At 41.7% G+C, this 13,031-nt stretch overlaps 1 protein-coding gene across 6 annotated transcripts in view; it reads right to left on the bottom strand.

Moving 5' to 3' along the window:
* The window catches only part of LOC102446292 (kinesin-like protein KIF20A), a 38,085-nt gene that overhangs the window by 5,094 nt on the left and 19,960 nt on the right, over positions 1-13,031 (bottom strand). For all 6 annotated transcript variants that reach the window (XM_075920674.1, XM_075920670.1, XM_075920672.1 and 3 more), the window contains exons 12-17: positions 12,698-12,863; positions 11,735-11,911; positions 9,142-9,281; positions 6,912-7,077; positions 4,487-4,586; positions 4,342-4,409 (exon numbers count right to left, since the gene is read on the bottom strand). In XM_075920674.1, the coding sequence (XP_075776789.1) occupies positions 4,342-4,409; positions 4,487-4,586; positions 6,912-7,077; positions 9,142-9,281; positions 11,735-11,911; positions 12,698-12,863 (817 nt within the window). The remainder of the gene's footprint in view (positions 1-4,341; positions 4,410-4,486; positions 4,587-6,911; positions 7,078-9,141; positions 9,282-11,734; positions 11,912-12,697; positions 12,864-13,031) is intronic.

Below are 13,031 nucleotides of genomic sequence, written 5' to 3'. Positions count from 1 at the left end.
AGTCAGCTTATAACATGCCCCGATACAGAAAGTGTTCAGGACGAGATACACTGTGCTGACACTGGCATACCCCCTCATGCTATCAACTATTGAAACAAATAACTGGGGTTTTCTGAAAGAGTTTTGTTCTGTCCAAATAAAAAGGCCAAAGCATGTCTAACATCTATGGTGATTAGAGCCTGCTCTCTTCCCAACTCGTGAGGTTTCAGGTAAAAAAAAAAAAAAGTCTCTGTTGACATGGAAATGAGAGACCACCTTTGATTAAAAATGTGGGGTGGGGGCAAAGACTGACTTTATCCTTGGAAAAGATGGTGGGGGGGGAGGGTCCACAGTTAAGGAGGTAACAGCCTAGTGGAGGTAATGGCCACAAAAAATGACACCTTCCAGGAAAGGTGCAATAGAGAAAACATCACTAATGGCTCGGGGGGGGGGGAAGGGGGGGGAGAAGAGAGCCATCAACGTAGAGAGCACCTAGTTAGGACCCAGGGGCATACCATATCCAAACTGTTAAGGAAGCGACACACCATAGGGTCCTCAAAGACAGTCTTATCCCGGAGCTTGAATGGAAAACCAAAATAGCAGTTAGGTGCACACTGACCAAAGAAAAGGCAAGGCTCTGGATTCTAAGGTCCAGAAGGTAGACCAAAATGGCAGTGACAGGGACTTCTGCCGGGGGGGGTGGGGGGGGGGAGGAGAGGGGAAGGAGTTCTTCCCTTCTAACCACAGCATGAAGCACTTCTGTTTTGTTAGCTAAGTGGCCTCAACTGAAGGTTTATGACTCCCCGAGCAAGACCCTTTGAACGTGCTCCTTTATTATAGGAAGTAGGATGCGGGCAGGGAGGCTGTGGCCATGATAGTGTCAAAGAAGGCCCCACTAACTATTCTTTGGGTGGAAATCAGAGTGGAGTTGGCCTTGTTCAGGATGAGATCTAGCCTGAGGAAGGTTCCCTGATTATGGATATGTCATCTAGGACCTGAGAAGGGGAGGAAGCCCCTATGAGCCAGTCGTCTAAATACAGGTACACCTGAACCCGTCTTTTGTGCAGGAACACGGCCAGAACTGCCATGCATTTGGTGAACACACAGAGGGGGGTGGGGGGCAGAGAGAGGCCAAAGGGAAGTTCCATAAACAGATAATAATCTTAGCCCACAGTGAACAAGAGGAAACGACTGAGAGGGTCCACAATTGAGATGTGAAAATAAGCATCTTTGAGATCAAGGGCAGTGTACCAGTTTCCCAAGGCTAGGTAATGGATGATCACCATCAGCCAACATCATCTTGAACTTTGACTTTACTATGAAGTCATTCAGGCCCCTGAGGTCTAATGTAGGATGAAACCCGGCTTTAGGAACAAGAAATAGTGAGAGTAGAACCCCCTGCCTCTGTAGTCCATCAGGATCTCTTATACAGCTCCAAGATTGAGGAGCTGTTGTACCTCTAGCCATTAGAGATGCTTATGAGAGGGGCCTTGAAGAGATGCTTGAAGGAGGAGGAAGTTGTGGGAGGGGAGCAGGGTCGGAACACGATGGAATATCTTGTACGTAACCCGGGGACTGCCTGTATTCACATTTGATACATGCCCTGTATCAAAGGGAGGGAAGGAGACACAATGGGTGAACCCCGACCCAACAGGAACTCCAAGCAGCCAAAAAACTTGAAACAACTGGAACAAGGAATTTGAAACTTGGAAACAAATGAACTCTAATGAGGCACTAACTATGGATACCATTGATATCTCGATTGCTAGCAATTTTGCTTGCACCAATGACAGTCATGAGCAGCAAAAAGGAAGTGAGGGAGTGGAGGGCCAGCAGGGGTATATATGCGTGGATATAGCAGCACTACTCCAGGGGGCTCCCTTGCTGGCCTGCTGGGTACCCTAAGGGAAAACTCCAACAATCAGTGCATGTGGTGTGCACACACATACATGGAATGGACATGGGCAATCATTAAAGAAGAATCTACTTTCTCTCCTATCGCTTCTCCCCTTCCATTTAACATTGTTCTATTAATTGTGTTTATGTCTGACTAGTTATGAGCAGGAGCACAATTGAAAGAGACCAAACCTGCTAATCAAAATAGTTTGAGAATTAGTGCCTCTCCTACAAAAAACAAAATACCTCCCTCACATACTATTAAGCTAGTTCTCCAAAAGACTAAGTTAAATACTTAGATTTAAAAAAAACATCTTGTGCTCAACTAGATTTAGTGGGCAAATATGGGAGAGGGGAACTATGCAAGGTAAGTTCTTACCACTGAGTAGGAATGTATGAGACAAGTGAAGCAGAACAGAAGAGTGGAATTTCCAGAAGAATAAGCAATTCCTTTAGATTTTCACCACTCCAAGAAGTCTAAGGGAGCTTGCTGCTCTTTTACCCACTTGGAATGCTGAACTCTGCACAATTAAGCTTTTACACTACAAAGCACGCTTAGCTTTCAGGTTAAAAAAAAGCTTCAATTGGCTTCATGGCCAGAAACGGCTTCTGGAGATGGGATGAGAAGATGAAGGACTAATTCAGGAACCTTAAATAGGTTATATCATTCAAGATCAGGGCTAGTAAGTTACAGGAAGTTTATCATAACAGTGAAAATTTCTAGCTTTCTCTACTATATATGAGTACGTTTATTAGAGGTGGCCAAGAAGAGGTTTCTCCTTTCCCTACAGTGCCTTTTTTTCCCCCCACCCAAGTAGAAAAATCTATTACCAGAATTACTCAAAATAAATCTCTAAAATATAACTGAGTGTAAAGTGAGAATCACAGTCCAACAGCAAGGAGTGTGAATTAATTAGCGACTGGTACACATGGTTGAAGCAACTCTGTTTTGAGGTCACGTTTAATATATCTGAGGCATATGCCAGTAAGCCCAATGCTCACCCAGGCATTCTATTAGAGCAATGTGACATTTATGCCTGACTTCCAGATATGCATTGCATCCAGAAAATAGTTTTTCCATAATTTGCTGAAGTCCCAACTACTGGGTTTTACTTCAACGTGATTAAAAAAAAAATCACTTGGGGGGGAGGGGGAAGATATTTTGTTAAGGCACTGTGGGGTGCAGCCAGAGAAGACATCTTAGGGGTGCTTCCCCGTGTGCTTACAAAGCCACTTAGTTGTCTCCTTGCTTACTGGGGCTTCTCACCACCCTGTTCTGCTAGGTCAGATCTCCTGGTTTCCCCCAGCCAAGATACAGAGCCAAAGTCACTGCCCTCTCCCTCACCACCACGGAGGGGCAATATAGACACTAAAACTCGTCAGGTCCAAGGAAAATGCAGTTTTGGGCCCAGCATCCAAGGATACCACTCCCCAAATGGGATCAGAACTCCAAATAAATTATTCCGGTAAGCCCCCTTTAACAGTGAAAGGAAGATGTACACACTGATTGCTCTCCCAGGTAACAATTATTTACACTGGCTTAAGAGTAAATAAAAGTGATTTTATTAAGTGCAAACAGTAAGATTTAAGTGGTTGCAAGTGAAAACAGGTAGAGCAAAGCAGGTGAGAATTTTGTCTTTACATTCCATCCTTCCATGGAAAATTACCTGGACAGACATCTAGTTGGGAGTGATCACATGACTTCCTAAGACCAAACGCTGCTTAGACTCAAATGACAGAAGAAGCTGTTTACAGGTAATCACTCAAGACACTGTGGAAAAGACCCTTGATTGCTTCCATTTGCACATTTAAAAACATTCCATACTTCATATATTTAACTTTACAAACAATGATACATACACAAAAATAAGATACAGATCCAGCAGATTGAGACATTAAAATTGATAGGTTAGAGGAGGTATTTTGTCCAAAGCATCTTCAAGTTATGCATATTGGTATCCATAAGTCAATGTCATAAAGCATGGGACGGATGAACTGTCACAGCAATCTGAAGTTCAGGATCTGGACTGTTACCAGGCTTCCTTGGGCATGTCACTTAATCTACACCTCCCCTTCCCCACATCTCTAACGTAGGGAGCAATAATTATTTCCTGCCTCAAAGGATTGTTGAATAATAAGTGTTTATGAGATATCCTGATTCTAGGACAGATTCCTTTCTGATTCCAAGCTTCCACTGCATCCCGACTAATAGTGATTCCATGCAACAGTTGCTACAAGATGACACTCAAACCAATGGCAAGTCAGAATGCAAGACAGCCTAATTCCCATTTTAGGCACCAAGGAAAGAACTCCGCATATTGGGTGTAAGCACGTTTGAAAGCTTCTTCTCAGTTGAATGGTTTCTGGTGCTGAGCAATTAAAAATCTGGCCCTTACCAACTAGAACCCTCAAACAACAAAACATTCCACCATTCATCCAAGCCTAGAATAAGATAGACAACTTTACCTCATTTCTATCGTCACACTGTCTCTGCAATACGTCTGTAGTTCTCTGCGACTCCTCATATTTAAGTTCTGTATGAAGCAAAGACAGAATTAAACTGAGTCATGCTCTACAACAAGAGCATACTGGAAGAATATTAGATGTGTACCTGGTTGTACTTCGTCTTCTGAATTTGGGATTCCCAAAGCCAACAATCCAGACTGCTCTCCAAATTTTTGTTGCAACTCTAATATTTTCCTATCTCTGTCCTGAACGAAGAAATGCACTGATTTTAACAAAGAATATACACCTTTGACTGGTCTTCAATCACGTTGACTATTGTAAATGTTGATTATACTAAACATGGGTTTTAGAAACAGATGCTAGTTGAAAGTTTACTTTTAAAGCTGATCTCACTGAATCTTCTCTAGAAATTTGTGCCAGTCTTGCCAAGGCAAAGGTGTACTGCACTTAGAAGTAGATGCATGTTCAGGGTGCTGGAGCTAGAGATCTTTGTGGCATGGGGCAGGGCAAGGGCCTGTCAGTGGGCCAGATCTGGACCACCTAGCTCTTCTATGACCCACATAGCAGTTCCCGGCTCCACTTTTTAACACATTGCCTGGGTGCCGGGGACACGGGAGCCCTTTCAACTGCTTCTATTTAAAGGGCTCGCACGAGGAAAACAGGCGTGAGCCAGGACAGCTGATTCCCGACTCGGACCCAGTCCCCCTGTTGTGCTTCAGCCTTTTAAATATATTAAGAGTCTCCAGAAGCAGGCCCTGTCTGCAGGGGTCCCAGAGTGGAGCTGGTCCCCCTGGCATTAGCAGCCTCTGTCAGCAGTCAACTCTGGCTGCCAAAAATAGGGACTGTTCCAGCAGCAGCTTCTGTCCATCGCTACTCTTGCCACTGAACAGGAGCTGCTGCCAAAGCAGTCCCTGCCTGCGGCCAGCCTCGGCCGCCGTGAATAGGGGTGGCTGGACCCGGTGCAAGCCAGGACCGAGCAGTCCGAGCTCATGCCAGTTCAGGATGCTACGCCTCTGTATCTTAAATGTAGTAAAAGCCTGGTGGCTCTTACTATATTTAAAATGCAGAGTCACAGCAGTCCAGAGTCAGTGGGGGCCGCGACTGCTTGGTTCCGGCTTCAGCCAGTTCCCACTGTGACTCTGTGGAGGGTCTCCTTATTGACTAATCGTGTAGTCAATACCAATTGTATCAACCACACGCTTTAGCCAGATAATTGCAATTTAACATCCTTATGCTGGACATGTATGCAGACATGTATTCCACTTAGATGCATCTACTTGAAGAATACAATTTAGTGTAGGTTACTGTTACTAAAACTCAAAAGTCTGTCTCCTTTTGTGTTTTATTAAAAAGTTGGATTTCTTACTATGGAACTGCCAACCTCCTAACCATCAACTGCTTCCCTCTGGACATTCAGAATCAAGAGCTGCTACGAGAGCTATCATTTCATTCATGACTCCATCTGCTTTTCCTCTACACAAACTCCCCTTTAAAGACCAAAAGTGAAGTCTTGCTCCCACCTCTTAAAAAAAAAAAAAAAAAAAAAATCTCCTTTCAGTCATGGGATCCCATCTTAATTCCTGACTTCTACACTGTAACTCTCATAACCCCCAATCCTTTGACCCAAGGAGGAAGGTAGCAATATATTGCAGATCAATTGCATGCAACCTGTAGCCCATGGATTCCACCTGCGGCCTATGCACCCCCTGTGTGTCCGCTTTGCTCACTGGGACACTGGAACCTGCACTTGAACAGTCATGAATCAAGCCCTGGGAGGAAGGGAGAGAAACGGGGACAAAGTGCCAATCAGCAGGTTTGAGGTGTTCAGCAAGTGCTGGAAGGGTGGGGGAGGAGTAGGAAGTGCAGTGCTCTGGGGCCCCAGTACAGAGGGATGTGATGCAAGGGGACAAAAAGGGATTGGGGGCCACAGGTTGCCCACCACTGGAAATCACGTGACCTACTGAGATGAAGGAGGGCCACAGGTGCAGCCCAGTCACTAGTCTTGATTGCCAATTGCTATTCTAAGTCTTTCCTTTGGTCACAGCTTTGCTCAAATCCCACCACTTAGGTGTTAGGTGTTCGGCACATAGGATAGGTCTACAGCACAATAAGACACCTGCAGCTGGCCTGTGTCAACTGTCAGGGGCTTGAGTTGTGGGGCTAGAAAACTGTAGTGTAGACATTCAGGCTCAGGCTGGAGGGTCCCAGAGCCCAAACTCCAGCCAGAATGTTTACACTGCAATTGTATATCCCCACAGTCCAAGTCAGCCAACATGGGTCATCCGCCAGTGTTTTATTGCAGAGTAGACATACCCACAGCCAGAGTTAGTACAGAGGCTAACAGTATCAGATGGAGCCAGCGTCACCCTACAGGCACAATATGACCATGTACCACAACACGAATGAGCTGAACTTCCTCAAAAGTTATTTTGATGGCTTAGTTTACAATGTTACAGAGAGAATATTCCTGGAAGACATCTTTAAGGAAAGGTAATGTTACATAGTGACAAGTTAAAAAGGACACTATACTGCAATTAAAAAAAAAAAAAAAAAAGTCAAATCAACTCTACCTCAAGTTTCTCTTGTTCAGCTATGAACTCTTCTATTGGAACATAGTTGTCTTCGACTTGTTCCATTGCACACATATATGCATGTTTCTTTATAGCTTCCTTATACATTTCAAATTTATTCTCCAATTCATCTTCATAACTTTCTCTCATATCTTCCAGGCGTTTACTGAAATTGATAAATCAAGTTAGCTTGAGTGTTACAATTTACAGAATTTTCCAAGACTCAAAGTATTAATATTAAAACCTAGAAAGAGTTGGTCAAAGATTAAAGTAAATAAAAATCACAAGGTTAAGTGGGAGACTAGCAGAAAAAGAAAGTTCTACTTTTTATGTTTGCAGTAATTTCACTTAGTCCTTTAGACAAGTGTTTCTCAACCAGTGGTACAAGTACATTTAGGGGTACTCAAGAGAAATCTGGGAGGAACATCAACAACTGAAATTTGGAGAAAACTGAATTTGTGTTTTAAGTTTTACAGCGCTTTATTATTTTTGTACTTTTTATACCCAAAAATTTCATTGCCTGCCCGGCTACAATTAAGTTGTTTAAACAAATGCGTAGCAATGGTAGAATAAAATTGTGTCTGAAAACTGTAGGTACTTGGGGTACTTATAATTGTTTTTAAAAAGGGGGTACTTTATTTTTTAAAAAGTTGAGACTCGCTGTTTTAGCTCATAGTCTTAGAGTCTATTTTTCAGGGTCAGAAAAATATTTAGTTCTAGTTAATCTATTGTATTAATTTACAATAGTCTAAATAGGAGAAATCAGAAAGCCAAAAATTGTTTTGATTTTTGCTTCTTTATATTATATATATATATATATGTTAGCAAGGACTTTGAGCTATTTGCATAAGGTAAGTCTGTGAGACAACTGTATATACATAACAGGAAGTGTATGTGGATGTTTAATGCTGAAAGTTGAGTTTGGTTGGTCTGCTTCTCTATACTGCTATGGTTTGGCAACAGATATTTGCCAGTCCAGGAAAGGTAAAGACATGCCATGTCACTGCTTTGATCACAGTACAACTGGCAACATTCACATATTAAGATAAAAAGGCTCTAATGCATTTATATGGCCCACATTACTGAGAGGCACTCAAATACTGCAGTCTTCAGTGGATTTAGAATAGCACTGCCCAGCCTCTGTGGTGGTGTGATTATCCCTCATTTTATAGATGCAGAACTGAAGCACAGCAAGCCCAAAGACACACAAAGCCAGTGGAGAAGGAAAAAGAACATGGGGCTCCCAAACCCAAGCTAGCACCCTAAATACTGGGCCAGATCTCCTCCCTTTAATATTCAGGCTCAAACACTGTTAAGATTAAGATCCTTGCATTTGATTAGCTTTTAAACTCAAGCCCAACTACAATTTAAGACTTTATTTTATTTACAGTGAGGAAGTTATGGCCTGCAGGCCAGATCTGGGCTCTGGCTTGTCTTGATCTGGCTGGCAAAATTTGGAGGTCCCCTCCCAATCTGCAGATGTGTGTGTGTGGGGGGGGGGGGGACATCCCTGAGCCTCGCGGACTGGATTCAGGCAAGCTGCTGGCTGGATGTGGCTGGCTCCGCCTAGTGGGGAAAGGAAGCAGCTGTGTGCCAGAAATGGTAGCACAGGGAAGTCCCATCCCATGCAGCCAGAGATTGCTCAAATGCCAGGAGTTTGAGACCCCTATGCTATTGCACATGACATACCTATCAACTTTGCAGATACTGAACCAATCCCTTGAGTTATGACTATGACACAGAATATAGAGCTCATTCTGAGCAAAATCACAGCATTTTAGCCACCAAGATGACAGCAATGATTCATGGAGTGGCAAAAACCACACAGAAGATAAAAAGTGAGGTGTGCTTACAAAGGTGTTCTACCAATTGGGCAGCAGTTTATATTCAACAGCAATCTAGGAAAGCATCCTCAGAAGTACTGAGTATGTGATTAGACAATTTTTTTTGGTCTGGTAGAGTCTCATATATGGGGAAAGTCAGAATGCAATATCCTCCAGTAATTTCAGGTTAACTATAAAGTAAGTACAATACAAAGGGCATTACTACTTTTTTTTTTTTAAAGCCTGCATCAACAATCCAATCACTGAGATTTTTCCAGTCTTTTGCTCTTTGAAACAGAACTTTAAAGTTGGCAAGCCATTATTGGCTTCTCTCATGCATTCACCATTTAGAGAGGTCTCTATTCTATTCCATCATGTTAAATAGGTTTGGTGGTCTCACCACTTACCTCCAGGTTTCCTCTGTTTCCAACAGTTGTTGAAACATTGCTTCTGCCATCTCTTTACGTATCTGCACTTCAAGAAGGAGTTTACTCTGCCTTTCTGTTACTAGCTTCTCCTTCAGGTTCTCAGTAATTTTCAAGAGCTCCTGGATTTAAAATACTTCACTTCAGAAAGCAAGCTAAAAGCAGTAGTAGCATACAATTTAAATTTAAAAAAAGTGTTATATACCAGGTAATGGTGTTCATAAAAGCCACAACTACCTATCCACTATCAAATCACATCTCAGAGGTTCAACCTGTACAAGCATAATGTTTTCTTAACAGAATGTTCTTTCAAACCAGTGGTTGAGTTGTTAACCATGTTGTAGCTTAATGACAATTCTTCACTTGGAGATTAAAGGCTGCTTTATGTTGCTAAATTATTAAAAAACTTTGCTACCAAGTTATTAAAGATTAGGCTGTTTGTAAATTATCTGAAAATTGGCTACAGAGCCAGTAGAAAGAGGCTGCATTTCTTCTACATTTGCATTTTTAGCAGTTTCTAGCATTCTAAAGAAAAGGTTTAAGGGAAACTCAAATCTGAAAATATTTACTGCGGAAGTTACTTTATAGTTTCTGCTTTCACCTTGGTATTTAATTGCCAAAAGATGCTAGGTTTACTGATTCATTCATATTAAGACCAGAAGGACCCTTATGATTATCTGGTCCAGTGATACTCAGACATCAGTGCTTCTTCAGAAGCCAAATAAGCAATCGACGTTACGGCTACGTCTAAACTGGCATGATTTTCCACAAATGCTTTTAACGGAAAAGATTTTCCCTTAAAAGCATTTGCAGAAAAGAGCGTCTAGATTGGCACGGACGATTTAGGCAAAAGCACTTTTTGAGGAAAAGTGTCCGTGCTAATCTAAACGCGGTTTTGCGCAAAAAAGCTCCGATCGCCATTTTCGCCATCAGGGCTTTTTTGCGCAAAACAGTTTTTAGCTGTCTACACTGGTCCTCTTGCGCAAATGCTTTTGCGCAAGAAGGCTTTTCCCCCCGAGCGGGAGCAGCATAGTATTTGCGCAAGAACACTGACAATCTTACATTGAATCATCAGTATTCTTGTGCAAATTCAAGTGGCCAGTGTAGACAGCTGGCAAGTATTTCCGCAAAAGCAGCTGCTTTTGCGGAAACACTTGCCAGTCTAGACACAGCCCAACTGAAAGGCCCACAGTAGTGGGAATTCACTGGCTCATTTACTATAAAACTATATATTAGGGATGCTAAAATATGGTTAAGTAAAGTGTAACTGGTGAAGTTCTCAGCGGTTACACGGTTACATGCAAGGCTGCAGTCAGCTCCTCAGGAGCCAGTGTGTGCAGGGAGCTGGCTTTCAAGCGGATTCCTCATGTGCACTGCCTCCTGTCTGCCCCACACCCCCGTGCTACTGCCTCTCCATGCCAGGCCCACCCACCCCCACCCCCATCCCCTAGCTCCCACTAGGTGGAAAGGGACAGGGCTTAGGGGAAAAAAGGGTGGAGCAAGGGCAGGGAATGCCAAGTAAAATAGCTTAGAGAAGCCCAGGTATATTGTTGTGACATGGCATTCCATATACTTTAAACAAATATGCTTATTATATTAATGTTACAACTGAAATAGGTTTTATTCAAAATGGTTCATGTAAGAAATCATTTGAAAGGTTATGCCTTACTGAATAGGATTATCCCATTCATATACCTGTATCATTTTTGTAGATGAAGTTATGAATACAGATCTGCGTATTTGTTAAAAACATTAACCTCATTTCCTTCATGTCTTCATGCCTATACGACCACAGAATGTTGACTTAAAGTAAGCAATTCCAGCTACATTAACATCATAAATGGGTAGAAGTACCTTAGGTCAAAATAAGCGTAGGATCTACATGGCGGGGGGCTGACGAGAAAAACCTTCCCATCAACTTATCTTACTCTTCTTGTTGGTGACAGAGTACAGAGATCAACTTCAGAGTGATCTGTGGTTGCACTGGTGGTCTTCACTAGACCCACTAAATTCACTGCCCATGGATTGATCCACCCTACTGTAGGAACTGATGCTGGGAGATGTAACCCAAGATAGCTTTGTTAAAATGATCTGAAGAGGTTTTAAAGACATGTTTATAAAGTTCCCAAGGAAGAAAATAGCTATTTCAAAATAATTAGTGCTGTGTTTTAACAAAATAAAACTTCTGCTTCCTTACTTTTCTTCTTGTATAGAGATGGTGCTGGGGGGAGGGGGAGAACTGGCTTTTAAGCTAGTTCCTCCCAGCACCGACTCCTGGGAGAGGGGGGCGGGAAGGAAGCAGTTGATACTCCACTCAACTACACAATAAGCTTATGCTTATCTGGTAGTCAACTACTCGCTAATATCCCTAGTCTCATTTCTATTCTACTTAGCCTTTTAAAATTAAGGTGGGTCATCCTACCATCCCAAACCATTTTAAAATTAGACTGAGCAGGAAGTCAACCTTTCATGTTAGACAATGTTACTTCTCCTATGGTTTGATTATATTGACTGAAATTGAATGTAGCCAAAGTCAAGACTACACAGTATGCATGACTAAATAGATTTTAACTACCTCGTGGGTCATGATGGTGATGTCCACTTCCTCTTCAGAGGAGAAGGTATCGATATCTTCATCAGGAAGTTCTTCAGAAAATATGTTGGCATCAAAATGTACTATAGGCTTGCCATCCTTCCCAAGTAATCTTGGGGCAAAATATTCAAAGGTTTGGGAGTGGATTGTCTGAGTAACCTGAAAATTAGTCATAAAATAACATGTACTGTGAGGGGAAAATGGTGTTTCTTTCTGACATAAATATAAGGAGCTACATCAAACCATCTAAAGAATCTGTTATAATACATGTACGTTCAGGACAGAAGTTTAATCCTATTGTCCCTCAGTTTTTATTTACTAAAACAAGATCCTTTTTTTTTTTTTTTTTTTTTTTCAGGTTTTTTCCAACTTTTTTTAAGGTTGCTATTATTCGGTATCTAAGCAGATATCAGAACAATTTCCAAAACTAGAGATCTTGTTTAGGATATTGGTTATAAGAAACTAGAGAATGCCTCTTCTTACTGCACCTCTTAAATCTGCTGATAAAAAGTTTGGGGACAAATTATCAGCTTGTGCAATTCATGTATTTAAATATTCATAAATTGAGCACATGTGCAGTATGTAATTTAACTATTTGCATATCTACAGATGGTATAACATGGCTAGCTCTCTGTCTGGTCACACTAAGTAACTGCACACTAACAAAGGAATATAATTCTATGTATCTGACTAGAAAAAAAATTATTTCAAGAAGGTTAAGACTATTAAAAACTTTGAAAAAAACAAAAACAAAAACCCAATATAATATGTAGGGGATAGTGTGGTAATATAAGATAAGCCCAAAAGAAACAAGCCAGATGTTCTTCAAATCATAAAGTCTTACATACACAAACCATATGATCAGGAGTTTGTGTGTGTCAGTCAACCTAGGCAATTCACAAGTTAAGTGTAATAGTGCTTCAGGAGAAGTAGACTTCTACTTACCTGTTTGGCTATAGCAGAAAATTTCATTACATGTAATGTCTCATTGTGAGTGGAAGCGCACTGATTAACATTGACAATCATACAAGCTTTGCCTTTACCACAGAAGAATGGTTGAAAGAGGCGGGTGAGTTTACTCTCTCGGAATGGAATATAGCTTGGTTTCACTCTTAAAAAAAGAAATTGTACAATTTCCATGAAGAAATCTGAGCAAGTCATAATAGCAGATGCATAGCTGACCAATACATTTTCTAAAGTTATGCTGAGGAAACATGTACTTTTCCATAAAAACACCCAAGTTTGAATGCAACGTCCCTGAACATGTTCCCAAATTAGG

This window comes from Pelodiscus sinensis, chromosome 2 (genome assembly GCF_049634645.1).
Source record: "Pelodiscus sinensis isolate JC-2024 chromosome 2, ASM4963464v1, whole genome shotgun sequence".
NCBI classification, from domain to species: Eukaryota; Metazoa; Chordata; order Testudines; family Trionychidae; genus Pelodiscus; species Pelodiscus sinensis.
The sequence above is the reverse complement of the archived record's forward strand: the minus strand, read 5'-3'. Positions and strand labels throughout refer to the sequence as shown.